The sequence below is a fragment of the Elaeis guineensis genome, chromosome 1, assembly GCF_000442705.2.
Source record: "Elaeis guineensis isolate ETL-2024a chromosome 1, EG11, whole genome shotgun sequence".
Lineage (NCBI taxonomy): Eukaryota > Viridiplantae > Streptophyta > Magnoliopsida > Arecales > Arecaceae > Elaeis > Elaeis guineensis.
The window spans coordinates 102,184,408-102,210,873 of NC_025993.2; the positions used below are offsets into that span (position 1 = coordinate 102,184,408).

Below are 26,466 nucleotides of genomic sequence, written 5' to 3' on the forward strand. Positions count from 1 at the left end.
CCTTCCTCCTGTCCACCTTCTTCGGGATCTTTGGAGCCCACATTCGAAGCTACTCAAAATGTCGTCCGACTCTTCCGCTCCCTGCAATTCCGAGAGTTCCTCCGCCTCAAACCCCCAGGTCCCCTGCTCTGTAGACGAACCCGCGTCCGGGGCTGGGCTCCACCCGATTTTTGCACCGGGCGCCATTCCATATTCCCTGACTCCGGAGGAACTCTTTCTGATAAGGGTTCAGTATGGAGTTCCTCCGGAGTATGACCTGGAGCTGCCTAGCCCTTCTGACCGGGCTAGCACTCCTCCATCCGGTCATTTTTGTCTATATTAGGAGGCGTTCCGTGCCGGGCTCCGGCTTCCACTTCCTTCCTTTGTAGTTGCCCTCTTCCGCTTCTTAGACATCTCCTTGGCTTCTGTGGCCCCGAATTCTTTTAGATTTTTGATAGGATTTCTCTCCCTCTGCCATGTAGTCGAGGTCCAGCCATCCCTCTCCCTATTCAGGCACTTCTATACTTTCAAGCGCCATCCTTCGACGAAGGACTGGTGGTACTTCTCCCCCCAGTTCGGCAAGAAGGGGTTGCTGAAAGGTGCCCCTTCTTCAATCCATAATTGGAAGGAGAAATACCTCTTCGTACACTGCCCAACCTTGAGGCTGGGCCTGCCCCCTTGGGGCTCTCTGAGGGATTCTGTCCGCCGGGCCCTCAGCCTGGGGGAGGATGACCTTCAGGCTGTCCGGAAGCTTCTTGCCTACTCCGCTCCTTTCCTTTCCAATCTTCTGAGGGAGCAATTTTTGTTCAACATTGACCTGAGCCCCCAGGATCCTGCGAGTACTTCATCTCTTCCCTTTTCTCCTTTTCTTCTGTCCCTCTTCTTTTTCTTTCTCTTTTTTTACTCTTCTTCCTTCTCTCTCTTTTTCCCCTCTGTTTCTTTCTTTCTTTCTTCTCCCCCCTCCTTTTTTTTTTTCGATCTTTGACTCTTGATTGATTGGTTTGCTTCTTTTTCTTCTTTTTTTTCTTTTTTTTTTTTTAAGGAATGGACGCCGAAGCAGCGCGGATGCTTGCCAGGGGCCTCAGGGCCCACAAAAGAAAGGGTGTCACGACTTCCGGATCGACGAAGAGGGCCAGGGCGGAGGAGTCGAGCTTGGCCGCACCCGTCCAGGCAGCTCCAGCGATTGACATTCCCTCGGATGTCGAGGCAACGGCTCCCCGAGCCTCCTCAAGGAGTCCGCCGACCGAGGCCCCTGTTTCAGGGGTCCGCTCCACTGAGGCGCCCGTGGCCAAGAGGGGGAAGAGGAAGAAATCGGTGGCCCGCAGGGTGAGTAGCCGTCGAACTGCCACCGACGAGTCCCTCTGCTCTGAAGAGGGGCCGGAGAATCCCTTCAATGACAGAGATTTGATCAGGCGGTTGATCGACGGCTGCATTCTGCCCGACATCGTCGAGAGGATCGACCACGCCGATCCTGAGCAGCGGACCTGGGACTCTTTGGGGTCCTTCCTTGAGGTAAGCAAATCTTTATTCACCTGGCTATTCGGCCTTTGTTCTGATCCCCCAGCCACCCTTGCAGATTGGACACCAGCTCCTCGCCAATATTGAGGCAGTGAACCGTGCGAGGAGGGACATCCTCCAGGTGGAGGAGCGCTGCCGGGCCGAGGTTGCTCGCCTCCAAGCAAAGACGGCCGAAGTAGTCGCCCTCCAAGAGGCCCTGGAGAAAGAGAAACAAGCCCGAGAGGAGGAGAGGCGGACCTTGGAGGAGTCGGCGAGAAGGGCGGAGGCCGAGGTCGCCAACTTGGCCGAGCAGATTTCGGTTCTGGTCTCGAAGGCCAGAGCCCTTGCGGTAGAGGAATTCAAGGCTTCCGTGGAGATGAGGGACCTGAACGTCCAATTCGGCCAGGAGGCGTTCATCAAGGAGTTCGAGCTCTGCCAAGAGAAGGTGGCCAGAAAATTTTTGGAGCTCGACCTCAGCTTCCTAGGCGAGGAGTCCGAAGATGAGGCTGGTCCCTCGCCAGCCGCTACTGCTGTTGCAGCTCCCTTGCCGGGGACGTCGAGTTCTCCAACCCCCGCCCCCGAGGTCTGAGACCTCCGACCTTGTATTTTTATTTCATCATAATTTTTCTTTTCTTTTTTGTCTTCAAGAATCATCCAATCAATAAAGCCGAATTTCTTGTCGCGGATGGCTTCTCCTCCTTCCCCTTCTTCTCTTTGTTTTTCCTCCTGCGATGAGTCGTGCTTTGACGCTTTTGCCTTCCAATGACAGTGTTCTGCAGAAGCACTTCCCCTGCCCCTGGGGGTCCCACTGAAGTCGACGATCCAGCGGCTGAAGAAGGAAGTCCTTCACTTGACAAAGAAGTCAAAGAAGATGGAAAGCGAACTCCGCAGATTGAGGGAAGGTCATTCTGAAGCCGCCGCGGAGGCCACCCACTTTCGGAATCTCCACGTGAAGGGGATCATGGAGTATAGCCGGAGGAAGGTGGATTTCGCGAAGGAGCTTGAGGAATGCAAGAAGAGCGCTAGCGATCGAATTTGGGCTCAGGCCGCCAGGATTAGTGCCCTCAAGGTGGAACTATCAGCCGCGAAGGGGAAGATCGGCCAGCTGGAAGGAAGTTCGTCCCGGCTCTTGGCTCGGGTCGACGGCGATCAGGAGTGGTCGAAGAAGGTCTCCGACCTTCAGCGGCAGCTTCAGGATGCCGAGGTGAGCCACGACGTGCATCGGGCCAGCTGGCGCAGGCAAGTGGAAAAATATAAGGGGAGACTCAGGGTGGCGACCGATGAAGTCGTCCATCTTCAGAGGCAGCTGGCCAGCAGGGCCCAGCTTACCTCCGTCCGGGATTCTGATGAGCTCCAGTCCCTAAGAGGAACCGTTGAAGGGATTTCTGTCGCCCTTGGGGATAAGACAACCGAGCTGCAACAACTGAAGATTCAACTGGCATACGAGCAGCGGGCCGTCGCGGATGCAGAGGTGAAATCTGAGGTCTTGAGGAAGAGGCATCGAGAGGTGGAGGTCGAGAGCCAGCGACTTCATCGGGCGCTTCAGGATGCGCTGCAGAAAAGGGAAGAGCTAGAAGAAGAAATTGAGAATCTAAGGCAGTCCTGGATGAGGGGTGGAGCAGATAACTCTAGGTCAGAGGGAGCAGAGCCTCCTTAGAGCTCTTTTCATCCTTCCGTCCTTTCATGTGTATACTTTCCTTTTTGTTGTTTTATCCCACTTGTGTCGTTTTGCTTTTCTTTCCTTGGCCTTCCGGGCTTTGTAGTGTGTATTTTAGAAATGGAATGAAAAGGGTGTTTTGTGTTACCTCATCCGCACGTTGTACTAAATTATCGTTCGTCGAATTTTTTTTGTCGCTCGACTTGTCTGATGTAGACGTCGTTGGGAGGCGCCCAGTCGTCGATGCGTTAGCTTGCCTTTCTCGTCGTGCATGGCCGCAAGCCCGAGCTTGACCGTCCGGACTCCACATTACTTTGGAGATGTCGCTATCTTCCTAACCTGTGTCGGGAGTCTTTTTAGAGATCGGGGGTGTTTGGTAGGAACTCCCAGTCTCCGTCGGGACGAAGTCCTTCAGGTCTTTGGTGCGGTTCCTCCTTCATCTGTTTCCACCGTAGTTCGTCACCCTTCCTTTTTAATTTTCCTCTTCTCCGAGTGAGGGCCCTCCCCTCGCTTTTTACGAGGTTGCATAGGAGTGAGGAGGTGCCGCTGAGGGGTTTTTTCCTTTCCTCCGATCTTGTTGGGTGGTCGGGTCTCACCATCATCAGGACGAGGTTCTTCTCCCGTTCCCGCGGGGCACGTAAGGGCCATTGCTAGGGCGGGCGGAGTCTCCCTCACTGCAGAAGTCGTGGGTGGAGTCCGGCTCCCGTAGGAGTCCGGGTGGAGTCGTCCTTGGTGTTGTGGGCGGAGCCCGGCTCTCGTAGGAGTCCGGGCGGAGTCTTCCTTAGCGTCGTGGACGGAGCCTGGCTCCCGTAGAAGTCCGGGCGGAGTCTTCCTTGGCGTCGAGGATGGAGCCCGGCTCTCGTAGGAGTCCGGGCGGAGTCTTCCTTAGCGTCGTGGATGGAGCCCGACTCTCGTAGGAGTCCGGGCGGAGTCTTCCTTGGCGTCGTGGATGGAGCCCGGCTCCCGTAGGAGTCCGGATGGAGTCTTCCTTGGCGTCGTGGACGGAGCCCGGCTCTCGTAGGAGTCCGAGCGGAGTCTTCCTTGGCGTCATGGATGGAGTCCGGCTCCCGTAGGAGTCTGGGCCTTCTACTTTGCTCAAGCCAGGGCGAGGTTCTCCTCCCGTTCCCGACTTGGCTGTGGGGGCGCGTTAGGGCGCTGTAAGGCCTCTCCCCTCATCTGGTCTAAAAGAATCGGGCCTTTGACTTTGCTCATGTCAGGATGAGGTTCTCCTCCTGTTCCTGACATGGCTGTGGGGGCACATTAGGGCGCTGTAAGGCCTCTCCCCCCATCCGGTCTAAAAGAACCGGGCCTTTGACTTTGCTCATGTCAGGACGAGGTTCTCCTCTTGTTCCTGACATGGCTGTGGGGGCACATTAGGGCGCTGTAAGGCCTCTCCCCCCATCCGATCTAAAAGAACCGAGCCTTTGACTTTGCTCATGTCAGGACGAGGTCCTCCTCCTGTTCCTGACATGGTCGTGGGGGCACATTAGGGTGTTGTAAGGCCTCACCCCAATCCAATTTCGAGATAGTCGGACTTTCATTTTAGGTATATTAGGATGGGGTTCTCCCCCCGCTCCTAACATAACTTTGTTTCAGGTGTTTGGAGGGGTCATATCCAGTCATGACAAATCCATGCCAGATGGGAAGAGTACGTCAAGTAGAAAGAAATTTAGATTCAAGGTGAAATCGTAAGTGATACATTTACAGATTTTTTGAGTTCCACGATTGTGGGAGGTCTGCTCCTCCTTGAGGCCCTCTGGTGATGGAGTCGATGGTCCCGATGGGGGGCTGGTCCCTGGGTTGCTCCTCCCTTCTTAGCGGTTCAGGCTGCGGAAGGGCCCTTGGCCGATCTCCTCTACCCTCAGGCCAGCGTCGGATGAACCTGTCGAGTCGACCTCGCCGAATGAGCTCCTCGATCTCGTCCCGGAGCTGGATGCATTCCTCTGTGTCGTGGCCGTGGTCGCGGTGGTAGAGGCAGAACTTGTTGGGGTTGCGCTTCTCGGGGTGTGTGCGCATCCTCTCCGGCCTAGGGAGCTACTCTCTGACCTCCATCAGTACCTGGGCCTTCGAGGCGTTGAGGGGGACGTAGTTGCGGAATCTTCCTGGTGGAGAACCCCGCCGAACCCCGTGATCCAGACTTCTCTGTCTGCGCACCCGGGGTGGAGTATGGGCGCGCTTGTGCCCAAGAGGGGATCGAGAACGCGGTCGGGCTTCCCTTGGCCTTTTTTCAATTGCGGGCTTACTCGAGCCTCCCGCTTGCCGCTCCCTCGCTGTCTCTTCATCCTTCATTTTGAAGGCTTCTTCCGCTCGGGCATATCCTTCAGCCCGAGCTAGCAAATCAGCAAAATCCCTGGGGTACTTCTTCTCCAGGGAGAACAAAAGGTCATTCTTCTGAAGGCCACCCTTCAGGGCGGCCATTGCGACTGATTGGTCCAAGTTTTGGACCTCCAGCGCCGCGATGTTGAAACGATTGATGTAGGCCCGAATGGACTCTCCTTCCCTCTGCTTGATGTTGATGAGGGACTCCGAACCCTTCCGGGGGCGTCGGCTGCTGACAAAATGGGCCACGAATTGGTGGCTCATTTGATCGAAGGAAAAGATGGTACCCAGTTTCAAAGCCGAATACCAGTTTCTCGCCGCTCCCTTCAAGGTGGACGGAAAGGCCCGGCATAGGATGGCATCAGGAGCACCGTGAAGCAGCATCATCGTCCGGAAGGCCTCTAGATGATCAACCGGATCCGAAGTCCCGTCGTAGCTTTCGAACTGGGGGAGCTTGAAGTTTGGCGGGATCGGTTCCTGCATGATCATTTGAGAGAAGGGAGGGTCAGTACAAATATCCTCATCATAAGCGGAGGGAGCATGGCGGAGCTCTTCGATCCATCGGTTCATCTCCTGGAGCCTCTGATCCAGGAAATCCTCCCGACTTCGAGTCTCGAGGGTCCTCTGGCAGAATAGGGGTAGGGATCTTCCAGGGATGGAGTCATGATCCGATTGAGGGCTCTCCATCCTCGGGTTCGTTTTCCCAGGAAGGACGGGGCGGCTGGCCCAGGTGGCCCGCCCCGTCGTCGGATTCTGGTGTTCCGGGGATGCCCTTTCCGGACGTACTGATGCCTGCGGCTGCTGCTGCTGCATAGCCTGCACAGCTTCTATGAGGCCTCTGACCTGCTGCGCTAGCAAGTCAAACTGCTCCGCGCCGACCGCCGTCGCCGGAGGAGGAGGAGGAGGTTGAGAAACAGGAGGAGAGGCCAGAGCCTGAGATTTGGCCGCGGAGGCCGTGGACCGTCGCGTGGACACCTTGCGGGGACGCATCGAGTAAGGATCCCACGGGGGAAACAAGGAATGGATGTCGGAGGAGACGATCGAAGGCGGCTCCGTTGAGCGCTCCTTTAAGAATAAGGGTACTGCGAAGGTTCACCCTACTTCTAGCGCCAATCCTGTTGGTGCAAAAATCTACTTGCGTCGAAGAAGCTGGAGTCGAGGGAGTCGCGGTCACCGTCGGGACCTGCAAAGGAAGTCTAAACCGGAGGTGGGGTTGCTCCGGCAAGACCCTCCGACGCTCAAGTCAGTTCTCTGCCTCAACAAGAATTGAGTGCTCGAACAGAGAATTTAGCAGAGTTTTGATGTAAAGAATTAGAGCTTATGGAATAACGTATCTGGGGCCTCCTTTTATAGGCGGAGGGGACAGTAGCCTGATAGCGACATCTGTAACCGTCTGGCAGTGGGCTGCCCAGGGTCAGGTGGAGTTTGCTGCGAAGAGTAGTGGAGTGGACCTGTGGCTATCACCGGGGCGTGCCACGTGGAGTCTGCCACGGGGAGTGGAGCGACGTCTGTTGTCGCGACTTGCCAACGGATGGGAGAATCGTGCGGCATCCATCGCAGGAAGTGGAGCAGGATCGTGGCCGTTATTATGGCCTGCCAGGGAGTAGTGAAGCTGTGCGGGATCCATCATAGGAAGTGGAGCAGTGCTGTGACCATTACTGCGGCCTGTCAGGGAGTGATGGAGCTGCGCGGGATCCGTCCTAAGAAGTGGAGCAGGATCGTAGCCGTTATCGTGGCCTGCTTGGGAGTGCAGATCCGTCGGTTGAAGTTCGGCAGCGGTCGGAGCTGATGACGGAGCCCGGCTCCCGTGGGAGTCCGGGCGGAGTCCCCCTTGAGGTTGGAGTCGTGGGCGGAGTTCGGCTCCCGTGGGAGTCCGGGCAGAGTCCTCTCAGAGCTCAAGTCGCGGGCGGAGCCCAGCTCCCGTAGGAGTCCGGGCGGAGTCCCCTGCAATTAAAGTCAGGTGTGAAGTCCGGCTCCCGTAGGAGTCCAGACTGATCTTACCGGCAGTCGAAGTTGGCGATGGAGCCCGGCTCCCGTGGGAGTTCGGGCGGAGTCCCCCTTGAGGTTGGAGTCGTGGGCGGAGTCCGGCTCCCTTGGGAGTCCGGGCGGAGTTCTCTTGGAGCTGAAGTCGCGGGCGAAGCCCGGCTCCCGTAGGAGTCCGGGCGGAGTCCCCTACAATCAAAGTCAGGTGCGAAGTCCGGCTCCCGTAGGAGTCCGGACTGATCTTACCGGCAGTCGAAGTTGGCGACGGAGCCCGGCTCCCGTGGGAGTCCGGGCGGAGTCCTCTTTGAGGTTGGAGTCATGGGCGGAGTCCGGCTCCCGTGGGAGTCCGGGCGGAGTCCTCTCGGAGCTGAAGTCGCGGGCGGAGCCCGGCTCCCGTAGGAGTCCGGGCGGAGTCTCCTGCAATCAAAGTCAGGTGTGAAGTCCGGACTGATCTTACCGGCAGTCGATGTTGGCGACGGAGTCCGGCTCCCGTGGGAGTCCGGGCGGAGTCCCCCTTGAGGTTGGAGTCGTGGGCGGAGTCCGGCTCCCGTGGGAGTCCGGGCAGAGTCCTCTTGGAGCTGAAGTCGCGGGCGGAGCTTGGCTCCTGTAGGAGTCCAGGCGGAGTCCCCTGTAATCAAAGTCAGGTGCGAAGTTCGGCTCCCGTAGGAGTCCGGATTGATCTTACCGACAGTCGAAGTTGGCGACGGAGTCCGGCTCCCGTGGGAGTCCGGGCGGAGTCCTCTTTGAGGTTGGAGTCGTGGGCGGAGTCCGACTCCCGTGGGAGTCAGGGCGGAGTCCTCTCGGAGTTGATTCTGTTGAGAACCTCGGCTGTTGGTATTTTATACCCAACATGATCCAAAAAATATTATGAAGAAATTGATTTGAGAAAGATCATGAGAAATTGATCCAAGAAAGATTGTGAGAATTTGATCTGAGAAAGATCATAAAAATTCGATCCGAATAAAGATCATTGCATAGTTTTAGTTAGTTCAAAGCCGAAAAAAAAATTAAAAAAATTAGATATATGATTAGAGAAACATATGACAAGATATAAAACTAATGTTGAATAAAAAATTTTACTTGTTGATATATGGTGATGCATCTCATATGACAAGATAGATAATTGACACATGTTTATATGAATGTTTGTATTATTCTGGATATTTGATATGAGATTTTATGCTTTATGCTTATTGCTATTTTTAAATTATATTATTTATTGATGTGGATGTGTGAGGATTCTAACTGGGCTATAAAGCTCACCTCTCTCTATTTCTCTTTTTTTCTCAGAGTTACAGAATGCTCATGATTGGCTATGGTTGGATTTATAGATGAGCAAATGAATAGATAAAGCATTATAGATACCTGATAGGATGGTTAAAGGAATTGAATTTATAATCATATAAGTGTTATCAATTGTTATAAAAATTAGATTATTATAGATGTTGAGATTGTAAGAAATTTTATAGATCTTGTATATTCTTTAAGACTTGTCCTAGAGAATGGGCGGCCACCACGTATCCGACCCCAGATGTTGGGTTCGGAGCATGATAGAGTGATATCAAAGCTTAGGTTTAAAATTATTAGAGACTGTGAAGTGATATCAAAATTTTATGTATGATCAATAGGATATGACAGAATAGTATAAAAATAATATTAGAGCTTAGATTTAAGGTCATTAGAGACTATGGCATAAGCAATAACAAAACTTTAGATTATGATCACTAGAGTGTGGCAGAATAATATCAAAGCTTAAGGTTATGACCTTTGCAGAATGTGAGTTAAGGGATAATTGAGCACTAGGTTATGATCATGAAGGATGTGACAGGAGGATATCAGAGCTTAGGTTATCATTACTAGAGACTATGACATAAGTGATATTTGAGTATAAGATTATAATCACTAGAAACATGATAGAAGTAAGTAATAGAAAAGATTTAAAGTTTAGATTTTAGATCAATAGATATTATGATAAAATTTATGCATAAGTAGCATACGATGTCTATAACATAATTGATAAAATATGTCTTGGATTTCAATAAGTAGAGTTTGACCTAAGTATAAGATATGTTGATCCTAGAATAAAGTGTGATATATTGATACATTATGTTTAGTATATTTGTTCAATTATTATTTAGATGATTTTGAAATTCTAAACTTGATGTGGAGGAAGTTCATGATGACTTTTTTAATTTTGATGTTAATTGATCATTATAATTTTAGATTTATTAGAAGAAAGTTGTTTAGAATATGACATAAGAAAGAATTGCATCATACGAGAGAGGAATATTTTTGAGCATTGAACCTATAAGAGGATCGTATATGAAACTCACATGTAAATAAAAAATATATTTAGTTCTATTGGTGGATTGGATTTTATGGTGAGAGCATGACATAAAGAATATCAAAATTTAGGGTTATGATCAGTAGGGATTGTAACTGAGGTGATTCATAAGGTTTGGATGGATAATTTATATCTCGAGTTATAATTTGAGAGATTGATAAATTTATGATTTTATTGGATCAAAATTTATTTAGCAAATCTTAGAAATTCAGTGAATTTAGATTAGAATGTGCAGTAGAAGTGTGGTAGTTTAAATCATTTAAATTTGATTGAAAGAATTTGTTCTAATTTAGAGGATATTATAATAGAGGATTGGAGTTTCTTTTCAAGTGAGGAAAGTGACCACGAAACTCAATGATAAGATTAGAGTTTGTATCCTTAGGGTTATCGACTTTATAATATACTAATTTTGAGGACGAAGTTATTTTTAAGGGGAGGGAGAATGTAATAGCCAAAAAAAAAAGAAACTTTGAGACCTCATATGACTGGCACATGAGGCAAGGAGGCAGAATCCCATCTGCTTCCTTCTCCATATTTCACCAGGAAAAGGAGTCCAGAGCTTGCCGAACTCCGATGAAGACCCATGAACTCGGCCTATAAAAGGCCCTCGAATCCCTCCCCCATGCATTGCTTCCCACCCCTCGATCAATTGTTGGTGAAATTCATGGGACTTCCTTGATATTCGCTAGTTTTTTCAAGAGCCATCGTGAGTTTTCACTGGGAAAGAGGACCAAATACCTCGCCAAAGATAAGATATGGCCTCTTCCACTCTTTCCCCTTTCTCTTCCTAATTTCTTTGAGGTCCTTGTCAGCTAGATGGCCACCAGATTTCATGAACAAGGTTTTCCCTATTCCTATCTTCTTCTTTCTTTCTTTCCACTAGAGTAGCCTCCGTCATTTTTCATATTCGACTGTCGAAGATCGAGATCATCGGTTCTGCCATCATGAGGGGTGGTTATTGTTTGGACTCACCACTTTGGGATGGTTGGTCGAATTTTTTTTTCCTCCCCTATTTTCCACGAAGAAGAAGAAGAAAGAAAAGAGAAAAAGAAAAGAAGAAAAAAAAAATAGAAAAAAATTTTCTCTCTCCTCTCTCTACTCTCTCTCTATTTTCTCTCTCTAATTTATCTCTCTACTTTTTCTCTCAAATTTTTTCTCTCTAGAATCTTCTCTCTCTTCATGGATTTTCTCTAGGAGACTTATGGACTAGTGGAGGGTCCAAGTACTTATACAAATCCAAATTTTGGTTGCTCTTGGAAGAAAAAATTTGAAATTTAATAATATTTTGGATATTAAAGCTTGAAAATAGAAATTTAATAATAATTTATTATTTTTTTATGCTGATGATTGATCAAAGATGAGTTTGTATTATATGGATTAATTAGAAATGCTAAGAATAAACTAGTAAATGATTGTGATCGAGTTATCATCACTAAAAGCAAGAATTTCTGTACGTAATCATCATTATATATGCTATTTTATCATGGGACTTGTATCATTGCTTTGCATCATTGATGGATGTGTGAAAATTTTTATTAGACTGTAAAGCTCATTCATCTTTATTTCTCTTTTCTTCTCAGAGTTGCAAGATGCTCATGATTGGCTATGGTTTGGACTTATAGATGAATGGATGAATAAAAGTATTATTGATATCTGAACAGATGATTAAAAGAATTGAATTTGTAATCATGCAAGTGTTATCAATTGTTACTATAAGAATTTATACATTTAGTCATAAAAAATTTTCATTACTAAAAAATAAATTTCATTGTGTAAAATATTCTGCGATGAAAAAAATTATGTCACTAGGTTCATAGCCAATGTCCCATCACTAAAAATCATTAACAATGAAAATAGTAATTCAACATAAAATATTAAATATTTTATGATGAAATAAATTTTATCCTGAATATATATATAATTACCGACAAAATAATTTATTAGTAAAAGTTAGCAAATAATGTTGCCTAACACCTATTTTGTTGCAAAAAATCAGTTCTAAAGGTCACATGCATTATCTTTCGCTACAAAAATATTTTTTTCATGATGCAAAGATTTTCATCATCAAATATTTTGATGATGAAATTTTTTTTACTATAAAATAATGGCTATTAGCAATAGTATTATTTCATCACTAAAATCAAGTATTGGAGATAAAAATATTTTTATTATAAATTAGGACTACAAATAAATAAAATATTTAATCAAATTTATTTTTATAATCGATATCCTATAGGATTCAAATGGACATATATATACCTATATGAAGATTCGAATTTAAGATCTCTTAGTTTATAACCTACTACTTAACCATTATAACCATATTAGTTTACATGTAAAACAATACTTTATTATACTTATTTAATATATGTTTGCATTATAAAATATACTTATTTCAAATATACTATGATATTTTATATTTTAATAATTAATTACTTTTATAAAAAATTTAATCCTCTTTTTTTGATAAAAATAAAAATATAAAACTATATATATATATTATTAATAAATATATATTTAATGATAAAACACTATCATTGCTAAATTATATAAATAATTTGTAATGAAAACTATTCCATCGCAAAAGCTATATAATGATATATAGATGATAAAATCTATTTTATCATTAAATTGTTAGTATTTTACAATAAAACTATATATGTTGTCAATAAAAATATGTTTAACTATAAAATCTTATTATTACTAAAAATTAATTAGATAATTAGTAACCAAAAAATTTATGTTATAAGTTTATATATAGAAAAATGTATGATGAAATACTATTTCTTTACTAAATTATCTATATTATATGATAAAATTATATATGTCATTAATAAATAAATATTCAGTAATGAAATATCATCATCATCAAAAAATAATGATTTATTTGTGACAAAATATAATTTTGATGTCAAATATAAGAAATATTAGTGATGAATTAAATTTATTTAGAAAAATTACTACCATTTATTAATTTTATATATCCATAAATATATATTTGGAAACGATTCTAATATCATCATCAAAATTAATAATCAATTCATAATAAAAATATATCGTCACTAAAATTTATAATATTTGTGACTATAATTTTTTGTTATAAAAATATTATAAATTGTTGTCAAAAATTTTTCATCAAAAAGTCTGAGTGGAAAGATTTGGCGCCATAAATTTATGACAAAAATTAGTAATGAAATATAATTTCATTGTCAAAAATATTATTTAAATGATTTTTAATGATGAATTTTTATTTTTTTACCTTATGATGGTTATTAATAATAAATTATGATTCGCAGCAAATTATTTTATCGTTGATTGACTATTTTCTTGTAGTGTGTTATAAAAATTATATCATTATAGATGTTGATATTGTAAGAAATTTTATAAGCCTTGCATATTTTTTAGGACTTGCTCTAGAGAGTATGCGGCTATCATGTATCCGATCCAAATATTGGGTTCGAGGCGTAACATATATAGTTGTTGATCCTTACATACTTATTCTTGATCTTTGATTGGTTCTCGTTGGTAACTACCAGTGAGATTTGGATTATTTGCTCCTGATCTTTAACCAAACTAAGAAGCTTCAGTTTAGGCAAAAAGCGAGAATTGGAAGGGGCAATTTATTTTGTCATAGATTGTCCAAGGGATGAAAATGAGCAAGCTAAATGCTACGGAGAAAAGTATAATATGCAACATAAACAAGCATTGTATCATACTTTATATCAAGAAAAAAAAAAAGCTTTGTATCATGAATTTTGAATTTGGCTAGATGGAGTTTGCTTCACGTTATATATGCTTGCATTTAACATCATAACTTTTGTCAAACAATATTTAATATCATAAGCCTATCGTTATTAAATTTTAGTTCAGATAGTATCTTCTCTTTTTTCTACCTTTGGATGGAATTTGGAGGAAGTAAGGGACTTTTCCCACTCAACTTGATTAATTTCAGTAGGTATATGTATAAAAGCAAAAAAAATCTGAAAATGCACAATATATGGCAGCCATTTTTGTAGTCCCACTCAATTGCTATAAATTTTATTATTGCTATAATTGTTTTCATTAACTTCCTTTAAAAGATTTTTTTTTTTTAACAAGATTTTTAGAATATATTATGTAGGGTCATGGAGCATGTAGTCACTGCTATTTGTTACGTCACCTGTGCCCCGTATTAAAGAGCTGACAAAAGCAATAGCCTTTAATGCGGATCACAACCTTCTGTCTCTGCGATCTGAATTTTACCGCAACGCTGGCGATGTTCGTATTACTCTTCATGACTGCGCCACGGTATACTGTAACCACCGAATCGCGAGGAGATGCTGGAGCTTCACAACTGGGTTAACATAAAACTGAGAGAAGAGCCATGATGTTTGTTAAACTGCAAATCAGACCAGATCCATTACCCATCCATCGTCCATCCTAGATTCTATGTTCTTCTATTTTTTAACACTTTATTCTAGTACAATCTGTGTCTACACTACCAAGTAATTTAATGCATATCTGGTTGTGTCTAAATATTTTGATGCATGAATGAAATGGATGTTATAAGGGAAATGGTGCATTCAGTGGTGTACAATCTCTGGTTGCATCCTAGATATGGATGACGGTATATTCTCAATTTATTTCTGAAATAAATGGTTGTTGTCAATAATCGTTTCTATGTTGACCCAGATGTGATTCAAACTCAAATTTGACCCACATTTCATAGATTAAAATTGAGTTATATGTGGATCCGATCCAATCTGAATGTTTCGTTGGATTAAAAAATTCGATCATAAATCCAACCTAATCTTCTATTGGGCTTGATCTACGTCCAATATCAAGATCTGATCAAAAATCGGATCGAATCAGGATCCATCATGATCCGATCCGATTCGATTCAATCCATTTACATCTTTGCATAAAAGTAACTCCAAGGTTTGCAAAATGTTTAAATACGTGGAGCAAGGTTTTCAGGCAAATTTTGGTCTAATTTGGTAGCTCATTGCATTAAAATTTTTTAACCTAGACATAGGCCTAACCTGTCATTTGGTCCAACGCATACCTAACCAATTTGACAAAAATTTCTAGTTGGGTGAGGATATGGTCGCCACCACAATCCCCCGGAATAGATGAAGTATTAGCTCAGCCTAAACATGTAACTATAATGTGATGGAGCACAACCTGAGAAATCGGCAATACAAAAACACATTAAGGGTGAAAGAGGTCTTACAAAGGTGTTTTTTTTAACCTAATAGAACATATCAACATATGATTGTGTGCTTAGCATTGTAAATGGCATGTAAAGCAAGCTTCAAGCCATGGATTGTTTCAATAGGCTGTTGTGAAAATGATTGAGGAAAATTTGTAATGTAATATTGTCATGGGAGGTGTGAAATTTGATCTGATTTCCTACTTATTCATCCAAGTTCATATGAGAATTTGGATTTGATTTTAAGTTGGCTGCTCTGCTTAATATTTGTTTCATGAGTTTGGATTATTGCCGGTGTTTTTTGATTAAAGTTGGCTGAATTAAATAATAAAAATATAAATACATCAATGGGAACCAGGAAAATGTATCATAGAATTTCAAGGAATTGTCCCGATATGATCGGCCACACAATTTGTCATCCAATCTACAGTATTATTGGCTTTGCTCAAGTGTTCTACGTTCAAGCGCTAATTTAGAAACATGCTTCGTATATTTGACTTTAATCAGGCCCAAGTGTTTCCAATAGGATTAGCAATATGATATTTTAGCGACTTTTTTATTAATCAAGATTTAAAATAATACTCATTATAATGGTTTTAAATCCTCTCTCATATCTTATATTTATTATAAAGAGAAAAAAAGAGGTACTATATTAGGTTATTCAATATTTATGGCATAAATAACAGTTGTTATGCGGCACTTGCACAGTTTTCTTGATAAAATATTTTTAAAATTAAGTTTTCCTAAAAGCATTGTGCCGTCTAAAAGATAATTTTTTATTAAATAAATGATAATTATGATAATTTATATTTTCTCTTATTTATGATAATTATTCAATTATAATTTATTAAAGGAATAGATTTATTTTTTAAGCCTCGATGGATATTCATCATTTTTTATTTTATTAAAAAATAAAAATAAACGAGAATGTAATTGTAAAAATTATGCCAAATTCCAAACATAGTCCTAGATCTCCGAGCACCGCGTCGAACGTATATGGAATCCCGAATCCGCTAGAACTCATTATGCTACGTGGCGTATACGCAGGTTGGTTCCTCGACCTGGACAACTTTAACACTAGCACGTGGACATAACGCTTCCTTTCCGTTTTAAAGCTTTCCTCTTCGTTTAACAAGAAGGCTTTCCTCTTCTTTCTCGCGTCTCCGGTCGCCATCTACTTCGTCCTTTTTCTGCTGCTACTCCGATGGAACTCGCCATGCATCCGAACTCGAGCTCCGCTCCCGCCACCACCACCACCACCACCACCACCGATGACGATAACCCCACCTCCACCACCACTGACTTCTCCCTCCCCCCGGTAACCCTCCAGAAGCTCCCCCATCTCTCCGACTACGTTCCCAACCTCACCGCCCTCACCAACCCCATCGACCGCAGCACTTTCTACCACCCCTTCCCTGGCTTCTACCTCTCCCCCTCCGATGTCATCCTCCGCCACATCCTCTTCGACCTCTCCTTCGCCGCCGCGGCCGCCACCGGCAGTGGCCGCCTCCTTGCTTACCACCGGGCGGGGCCCCGCCGGACCATTCACTTCGACCCGGCCGCCGTCCGAGCGGCGATCGTCACCTGTGGTGGGCTCTGCCCCGGGCTCAACACCGTGATCCGGGAGCTGGTGGTGGGTCTCTGGGAGCTCTACGGCGTGCGCCAGATCTTTGGCGTGCCGTCGGGGTACCGCGGGTTCTACTCGATGGAGCCGGTGAAGTTGGACCCCAAGATGGTGCACAAGTGGCACAAGAGGGGCGGGACGGCCCTCGCGACGTCGAGAGGCGGGTTTGATCTTGACAAGATTGTGAATGCGATCGAGCAGCGTGGGTTTAATCAGGTCACGGTTTCCTGATCGGTGATTCAGTAATTGCTTTATTCTCGCTTTTTTTTTTTTTTTTTTTCGATTTTCTTTCTTGACCTCATTATTTTAGATTCATCAGGTGATGTTTATTTTTAGGAGAATTGTTATTCTAATCCATTGATAACCATATGATGACTTGTAATGTTAATTTTAATATTTTAAGAGATGCAAATTTAGGATTTTGTATGGGAATCTTTTGTTCAATTCATGCCCATTTGGTTGATTAGAGGAAGAGAAACGCTTCTATATTTTTGAAGGATTTTAATAAACAACCATTGGTTGGTTAGGGTAAGTGGAGGAAGGTGTGGTTCCTTCACAGGCTGTTTGTCTCTGCAAAATGTCCTCATTAGAGAATCTTTTTGAACTCAGATATCCCTAGGAGTTAGGATAATATGTTCGAAACCTAGGTATTCCTATATTTTATCTTGTATTCTGTGCTTTGCTTTCTCTTTTAAATCAAAGATCAACACATGTCCCGAAAGTAGAATGTTAGTGTAGGCATCTCATTTTCTTTGGACATGTGTTTGCCTATGATTTGGATAGCAAATCAAACGCATCGCACTCACAAATATGCTTCTGAAGTGTAAGCTTTATTGCCTAATCCAAACCTCAAAACATAACCATATCTAGAGTTACCTTAAGGTCCAAGCACTCTGTTGGCATTGTCCTCTAGACATTTGTTTTGTTGGCTTTTGCTACAAATCAGCAATCTTATCTTGAAGATTTTAAGCCTTCATGTTATAATTTGCCATCCTCCTAGTAAAGTTGTTCTTTTTTAGAGCAAGTGATGATGTGTATAAATCCTCTGTATCCTCCTCCAAAAACCCAATTAATTTACCAATTTGATAGTTATGGGCAAAGGAGACATGCTATTATAGATTGACTTTATTATGTTCCATCAGAAAGCGTGCTTTCAGAGTCCTAGGAGGATCATATAAGGCTATTGTATTTATCTACATATAAGGTCCACAGAATTCTGATTAACAACCTAAGGTCTGTGCATAAGCAGGACAGCATGAAGACCTGTTGTTGAGTTGGAATTTATGTGAATCGTCCCCTTTGAGAAAATCATTCTTGACATAATCATAGCTGAATTCCAATTTCTGGTGGTGTAAATTTGCAATAGCTTACTCATAAATGAATAATCAGACTTGCAATGATTTGATTACTGAGGAAATATGGCTTGAAAATTGACAAAGCTGCAGCAGAGGTCTCCTAGATTTTTAAAATGGTTTCTGTTGATAAACAATATACGTAGATAATTAAACAACAATGGATGTCCTGTTCGCATGCAACAACAGCAATAGCAGGAACATAATCAACAACTCTAGCTAGACTCTGAACATTTATATTTATCACATCTACACAAAGTAGGACTATCTCACTCTCAAACTTTAAATTACCCATTACTGATATACCTTGCACAAACCATAAACATACTCTTGAATTACACATTGCTGATATGTATTTTTCCTTTCTTCACCTTTAGATTCATGTCTCATTTTGAATAGGGAGCTGGCACAACGTAATCATAACTAAAAATTTGAGGATTGCATTCTCAATTTTGGGCATTTTAGTGCATAAGTATAAAATTCCTCAACCATTGTGGAGGTCTTTGAAGCAATGTGCTAACTGTTAAATTGCTCTATTCTATTGAAAGGAGTTTGGCATTGCTCTATTTTCTGAATTGTTCTGCTCAAGGTATGCCATATCATATAGAACTTAGCGGTACCGGACATACCGTACTATACCAATTTGGTACTGGTATATTTTTTTGTTTTTGGGTTGGGGGGGGATACCATTTCTCAGTGCACCAAGATGAGCCCTATATAGGATGTACCAACATAGTGATAAGGTAGCACTAGTATGAGGCCCGATACCAAGGCAGCATATCTTAGTTCAATTACTTCTTTTTGAGATCTAATACAAATTCTTCAAATTTGCAGTTATATGTCATTGGTGGTGATGGAACTATGAGGGGTGCTGTAAAAATTTTTAGAGAGATTCAACGCCGCAAACTAAATATTTCCATCACCGGGATCCCCAAAACAGTTGACAATGACATTGGCATCATAGACAGGTCATTTGGGTTTCAAACTGCAGTGGAGATGGCACAGGAAGCAATCAATGCAGCTCATGTGGAGGCCGAAAGTGCAGTGAATGGCATTGGACTTGTCAAACTCATGGGTAGGAGCACAGGGCACATTGCACTCCATGCCACATTAAGCAGTCGTGATGTGGACTGCTGTTTGATCCCAGAGAACGATTTCTACTTGGAAGGCAGTGGTGGGCTATTTGAATTCCTTGATCAGAGGCTAAAGCAGAATGGGCATGCTGTGATTGTGGTAGCTGAGGGAGCCGGGCAAGAGATCATTCCGAGAACAGATGAACAGAAAGAAGAAAAGGATGAGTCTGGCAATCCTGTGTTTTTGGATGTGGGACCATGGTTGAAGTCTGAGCTGAAAAAGTGGTGGGAACGGGACCATCCTGGAGAGCTGTTCACGGTGAAATATATTGATCCTACATACATGATCCGAGCAGTTCCAGCAAATGCCACAGACAACTTATATTGTACCTTATTGGCACATTCCGCAATCCATGGAGTCATGGCTGGCTACACAGGGTTTGTATCAGGTCCGATAAATGGCAATTATGGTTACATTCCGATTGAGGAGGTGGCAGTGGCCCAAAATGTGGTGGATACAAAGGATCATAAATGGGCATGGGTCAGATCTGTGACAAATCAACCGGATTTTCTAAAATGCTAGAACCAAGGTTCCTACAAAACAAGTGAGAGCTTCCTGAAGCCCTTATGGCTCAGTAGTTTTGAGAAAATTAAGTATCCATCTTTGACGGGAGTCTGATATATTTTCAAAGCATGATATATTACTTTTTTGGGATTGTCATAGCGGACCATGCTTTCTGTTTGTTCTAAATCTGTGGCTTAATTTCTACCAGTATACACAGATAGTGCAAAGTCTTTAGCTAATATAGAGTATCTGATGGCTAGTTCTGCCTGGTAAAGATCTCTGTGGGCTACTTAGCCGAGGAATAAAAAGATCTTTGTCCGCTTAGCATGATAGTTATCTTGCTGATCTGGCTTGTTGAGTTTAAAAGCAGTGGTTATTGTCCTTTTTCTCTTAACAATGAATAAATCACCAGTCCTGCTTGGCCTTGGTTTCCTATTAAATCATTTTAGCACTGTTTTGATGAAGACGCGCTTGAATGGACTTAAAACCAACTTCGATATTTTCAACTGAATTGTCTGATGGATCAGTCAGGCTATAGACAATGATACAGGTAATGATGAGTTACCGGCAACTGCTGGATTCTAAAAGCTCAATTTTGTTAATAATCTGCCTGATGACTGCTGTGTAAATTCAGTAGAGGTAGGACAAAAACATTAATGCTTATTTTTTATCAAAAGCAAAAAGTAATATTTCTTGGGCAGGTTCACATTTGCATTGTTTGAATGATATGCAATTAATAGTTTTTTGCACTAAATGCTGCTATATTCCGCATAAAAATGACTGCTGGTATGCCATTTAATATATCATGTTTTATAAAGAACTTGCCTTCTATCTAGCATCTAAATATGTCGTTGCTCCCTTCCTAGGACCCCTAATATGTTCATCCTTTCAAATGTTCCTCCGTTAAGAGGCTTAGAAGAAGCTAGAGACTGAACCCGGAAATGTCCTTAAATTGTGGGTATTCTTGCTTTAGCATTCGATTGCACTAAACATTATTGGGCGTGTTAAAATACTAATCTGCAATGGCAATGCTTTTAGCATTAGGAATGAGGACGCTGGCTGGTACGGTTGGCAAAGTTTGACTCGCTCGAGGTTGGATATCAGTGATCAGGTTTCGTGTCAGTGCCTTAAAAATAAGATTGATTTGGTTTTAAAAAACTTCTAGGGCAGGAATTAGAAGATACTATTGTTCACTTGTCCGTGATTTGCTTGGTTTCAAGAATACACTAGTAAAGATACACAGCTACTCGCAGAGAAAACCTTTACTCTGCCAGAGGAAAAATGACCCCTTTACATAGCTATTAGCAATAGCTATTAGCAATAGCTATTAGCAATGAGTCCTTAACTACAATTTTGAGTGAGGGCAGCTATCCTGTTGGAAGCAGCAACTCAGCAACTATAGATGCTCTTACACTGTTTATGGAATCTTTAGAGGATTTTCATCATGCTTCTCTGGACATAAAGACTGAAAATTTTGGATTTACTGTCATACTTAATAATTCCTAAAGTGATTACCATGTTCCTCTGGAACTTGTGCTTCAATCATGGTTGGTGATATAGAAGTTAGATTCTTGAGTTTCCTGAAAAAGCTTTTTGTGTTCATATGGTGGCTGATTCTCGCTCTGTAAGCCATTCCTTTTATTTCTCTTATCTCATAACTTGCCGTGACATTCACACATTTTATTTACTACTCATCTATCACTACTAGCTTTTATCCTCTATTTGATACGAAGAATGAATTGAAGAAAAAAATGAATGGAGGAGAAAGAATAGATGAGGCAGAGGATGGATGGATGAGGAAGAGAATAGATAGATCTTCCATCTATCCTTTTATATATTTAATAAAATATAGAAGAATGAATAGAAATAATTTTTTTCTTTGTTTAATATAGAAGAAATGAAAGGATGGATGAATATTATTTATATAATATTTTAATCAGACTACTCTTTGATAAAAATATTACTATTATCAATTTATAACACTTATTTATACTATAAAAATAAATAATATATAAACTTATAACCATTATAATCTATAATATATAAAAATTATATAAATATTTAATTTAATTTAATAAATAATTTATAATTATTAATAAATTAATTATATAAATAACTAATTAACTTATAATTTATTTTAAATAATTAATTAATATTATACAGATAATTAATAAAAAAAATAAAAAAATAAAAATAGATAAATAGAAGATAATTATAATTATCGAGATTACGTACTAAAATTAAAATAATTAGTAGCAAAATTTAGTAGTATATGATTAATAGTATATATAAAAATATATATAAATAATATAAATGAAAAGATGAAGAAATATTATAGTTTTATAAAAAAATTAATGAGGAATAGTTTTATCAATATAAAAATTCACCCATCAATCTCCATCTATCTTTTCTTGCATCCTCCCAATTTGGGAGGATGCAAATTGGTGGACTCGGGTAGATGTAGGGGTGGCAATTGAGTCGGATCAGATTATATGCGGGTCGGATCAGAAAATCATCAATCCAAATCCGACCTATTTATTAAATGGGTCAAAAATTCAAATCTGAACTCAATCTGTTTATTAAACAGGTAATCCGACCTGATCCATTTAATCCATTTATTAAATAGATCAAATTAAGTTAAACAGATTAAATGGGTTAAATGGATTAAATAAGTTAAACAAGTCTGATTAAATGGGTAAGAAACAGGTTAAGTAGACTTTAAACATGTTAAACAGGTCTTAAACGATTAAACATATCAGATTAAATGGGTCAAAAATAGGTTAAACATATTTTAAATAGATTAAACATGTTAAATGGGTTGAATGAGTTATCTGACTTAACTCGATCTGAATATTAAATGGATTAAACGGATTAGATATCTAAAACTCAAATCCGACCCAAATATTAAACGGGTTGATCTGTTTATAATCCAAACCCATTTAATCTAAATCCAAACATGTTTATAGCGGGTCGAATATAGATCAGGTTGGTGGGTCGGATCATATTTTATCAGCCCTAGGTGGATGAACAGCTTCTTTTGTTTGCATCCATCCTTTATATAACTTTTTGAATTAAATGATGGATGGAGGTCATCCACCCCTCCAACCTCATCTATCTATTTTCTTATGATCCCAACCAAATACAGGGTTAGAGTATCATTTCTAATTTTTTTTTTTAATTTTTTTTGTGTGTATGTATAGAGGCAATCTTCTAGGCGTTGTCATTTAGGAGGTCATGGTAAAACAGATAAAGCTGGAAGTGATTTTGTTTTTGTTGTCAATAACACATGCACTAATCCAAAATTTAATATTGATCATGACAGCTTTGAGTTCAAAATAATGGTTGTGCAGCAACCTTAATCTATAGATGGTTATTACTGTTTTTGTCTTAAACATTGGCAGTATAATTGGAGCATGATACAAGTGGCAGAAAGATCACCTTCTGGATTAATGCCGTGTGCTGTACGTGGTCTTCTGTAGAGCATTTGTGCTCATTGCGAAGAAGGCCGCCACTGTGATCCAAATGAATATAGCCAGCAGAATGTTTCTCCTCATCTTCTCTTCCTCAGAAATGAATCGATCATCAGCAATTTATATTGTAAAGTGTCGCAACCGAACTTGTGCCAACTCCAGATCCTCTCCAAACTCTCACCTGTTTGTCTTTGAATTGGAAAGAATGCAAAATAATGCTGCCATTTGATGGTAGATTCTTCTTATCTTCTCGATTTCTTTTCTGATAGATAAAATGGAGTCATGCCTGGCATTCTGTTTTCATTACATAGGACATCAGAAAGGATGAGGGTGGAACAGAATTTTTTAGGTGTACAACTAGATTAGCTAAATCAACAAGCAAGAACTGAAAGTTATAATATTGGCAACATGCAACAGGCTTTTTTTATTGACAACGCTCAATACTTTAGCGCAAATATGGTTTCTATGAGCTAGCACCCAATTCGTAGGAATCTATGAACTAAATCATGCATTCCCAGAAAGGAGAAGTCTTTCGTCCACGTAAATTGCTTGGAAGAGATTGAGCATGCAACATGCCAATCCCTGCTCAAAGAGGCTGTTCGATTGATGTTGCTATCTCATCCACACCACCACCTGATTAATTTGCTTCTGTTGCCATTCCCTCGCGAGAGAGCACCATTTATGTTTGTTTTAATGGCCAACACATATACTTCCGTTTTAAAAGTGTTGTTCTTTTGAAGTGTAATAAATATCTTGGGCTATGCGTCATATGATGGGTCAGTACATTTGCAAATATGCTGCCTGCCCGCCTGCTAGGGAGCAACAGCATCTAGCCCATTTGATTGTCAACATCCCCTAGCAATTTAAGCTATGGTCTAATAGTTAACCTCTGCTCGCTATAGGATGCTATAAGTACAATTCTTTTGATAACTAGGTCCAGGTAATTTGTCACGAAGCATGAGTAAATCCTAGCTAGGCACCCAGAATGATGCACACAGTTTGGCCCTCATATTCACCTGCGATGGTTGCAGCGGATGCATGAAATGGCTCAGAACTGTTGATGGTCTGCTTCAACGAGAAAACCATTTTGGGCTTTGGGCGCAGAGGACCTAACGTGAACGTTCCGAGGGGTTTGTGAAGTGATGGAAAGAACCAAATTGTTTCTGGTCACAATGTTTGCTAAATGATGAACCTTGCATCGCTATACGCATGCTAAAGATAATGATGGAGTATGATGTCGATGCATGATCAATTGCACCTTTGCTTTGCCGTCAAGTTTCATGTGTTTTTTCCTCCATAAATCCTTGCTATGAGGGGAGGTCTAAGAGCATACCTCCCCTTTCGAACTCGAAATTTCAGATGGAGGTTCTCTCTCTCTCTCTCTCTCTCTCTCTCTCTCACACACACACACACACACAAACAAACAAAGGCACGCAAGCTCAAGCAAGCATACATCTCACCACCTCATGATATTGCTCTTCTTTTCAATATAATGGCATTTTAATGCAAGGATCACAAATCATTAACTTCTATCTTAAACGTGATGATCATATAGACAATGACTTCTATGAGTTAGCAGTTTTTAATTCACTTCTATGAGTTCCATATCGTATGGTACACAGGTTTCAAAAAACTAATCGACGTGCTCCGATCATGGAACTTGCTTGCAGAAAATTCGCCATAAAATAACAGATGTGGTGATCTTACTCTTCTTTTACATATTTGTTTTGCTAATGTCTTTGTCACTTGATGGTTTCAGGTCATTGAGCTCAGGGTCCGTTTACATTGCAAAGCTTGCGAGAAGCCTGTTGCAAGAGCCCTGAGAAAGCTAAAGGGTTAGTACAAGTGCCCGAGAGTCTCCACCCATTCTGATACACCTTAAATATTATAAAAAATGGCTTAATTTTTTTAAAAAAAATTTCAAAAGCAGCCCTAATCAAATTACTCTTACAATTTCCTTAAAATTTATTCTTATAGTAACTCTAATTAGATTTCATTTAGAAGGCTTGAGACATACTACTATAACAACAAATGCATTGATGGACTTTAAGAGAAGATCCAATCTAGTGTACTGATAACTAAAATAGTTATTTATAACTAATTTCTTCGGGTCTTTGTAGAAATTAAGGTCTTAATAAATTACCTAGCAACCATGTGCATCTGCCCATGCACGATAAGTAGTATTATTAAAAAAAAATAATTTCTTAGACTTCTTTTGGTTTAACTGGAGGCATTAATCCTCTATGCAAAACAAGGCATCAGAAAAATCCTAAGTACAGAAGCATCGTTTAACTGCAAAGGAATCTCGTTGAAGGAAGCCCACCTATGATTCCCTCTGTGGCCTCCAACATTAACTGTATTTCTTTGGCTGAATAATGATGAACTGCTTCACAGTCATTTAACCGATGCATGAACCGTTCAGTATATCAAAAACCATTTTTGACGATACTTCTTTTCTTTAAAAAAATTATTGTTGCCATCTACATTCTTCCTTCAATCCGTTTGCATATTCCTGTATACATACATGCATACATACGTATCCTATCTTTTTTGCATTTTTAATTTTCTACTACTCCGATAATATTCTCATGCACATACTATATACATATTTATATAAACCAAAACTTCAACAGAAATACGTGCATTTTCCTTTTTCAAATGTCAAAAAATTGCATTCTCATCAAAATGGAACCGAAATGCCAATCTAGTAACTCAAAACAAATTTTTTGGCAGGGGTCACTTGCATCGAAATAGACGTAATAGCAAGCAAGATCACAGTTTTGGGCTATGTTGATCGAAATGCAGTAATAAAGGGGGTTCGGAAAACTGGTCGACAAGCTGAGTTGTGGCAATCTAGTCACCAGGATTCTGGTTGTCCGGTAAACATGTTCCCAAGGTGGGGAACTTGAAATGTACATGAATGCAAGATGAAACTGTGATCAAAGATTACGCTGTTATGTTGATTCCATGTCATTTCATTCTCGACCACAATCTTTAGCCGGATGGACTTCCCCTTCCATCAGACATAATTTACAATGCATCTCAGAAGTGGTAGTTTAACCACCAATCAATTACTCTACATGTCCATGTTTATTAATGAGGTAATTATCTTGGAAGGGACACCTCAACTTATGTTGATCAAGTTTACATGTACTGCATTCCGAATAGTTTAACCTTGATCTCTTGATGCACATCTCTTTATCTATTTAGAATTCTTTTAGTTCATATCAATAACCTTTGTTCTTTCAATGTTCTTATCTCATCATAAAGTTAAAGTTCAGATCAAAGGGGCTTTGCCAGATTTAACGGCAATTCACAAGCCAAAGTGAGGATGAATTTATTAAAATCTAAAGACAAGAAACAAGACAAGATACCATAGGGTATTTTATGTATGCATGCGTACAATCTGAGA

At 41.3% G+C, this 26,466-nt stretch overlaps 2 protein-coding genes across 2 annotated transcripts; both read left to right on the top strand.

Moving 5' to 3' along the window:
- The first annotated feature begins 16,094 nt into the window (after nt 1–16,094).
- On the top strand, nt 16,095–20,024 carry LOC105060774 (ATP-dependent 6-phosphofructokinase 2). Its single transcript, XM_010944614.4, has 2 exons — nt 16,095–16,810; nt 18,781–20,024. Exons 1-2 carry the CDS (start codon nt 16,175–16,177, stop codon nt 19,600–19,602), a joined length of 1,458 nt encoding a protein of 485 aa, XP_010942916.1. The 5' UTR covers nt 16,095–16,174; the 3' UTR covers nt 19,603–20,024.
- A 4,374-nt stretch (nt 20,025–24,398) lies between these two features.
- On the top strand, nt 24,399–26,211 carry LOC109504829 (heavy metal-associated isoprenylated plant protein 28-like). Its single transcript, XM_019845871.3, has 3 exons — nt 24,399–24,419; nt 24,814–24,889; nt 25,788–26,211. Exons 1-3 carry the CDS (start codon nt 24,414–24,416, stop codon nt 25,961–25,963), a joined length of 258 nt encoding a protein of 85 aa, XP_019701430.1. The 5' UTR covers nt 24,399–24,413; the 3' UTR covers nt 25,964–26,211.
- Nucleotides 26,212–26,466: the final 255 nt, after the last annotated feature.

Excerpts from the sequence above, each read along its gene's own strand:
- LOC105060774 (XM_010944614.4), top strand. The coding sequence starts at position 16,175 with ATGGAACTCGCCATGCATCCGAACTCGAGCTCCGCTCCCGCCACCACC. Across the intron at positions 16,811-18,780 it reads AGCAGCGTGGGTTTAATCAG|TTATATGTCATTGGTGGTGA; the intron begins GTCACGGTTTCC and ends TCAAATTTGCAG.
- LOC109504829 (XM_019845871.3), top strand. Across the intron at positions 24,890-25,787 it reads AGCCCTGAGAAAGCTAAAGG|GGGTCACTTGCATCGAAATA; the intron begins GTTAGTACAAGT and ends ATTTTTTGGCAG.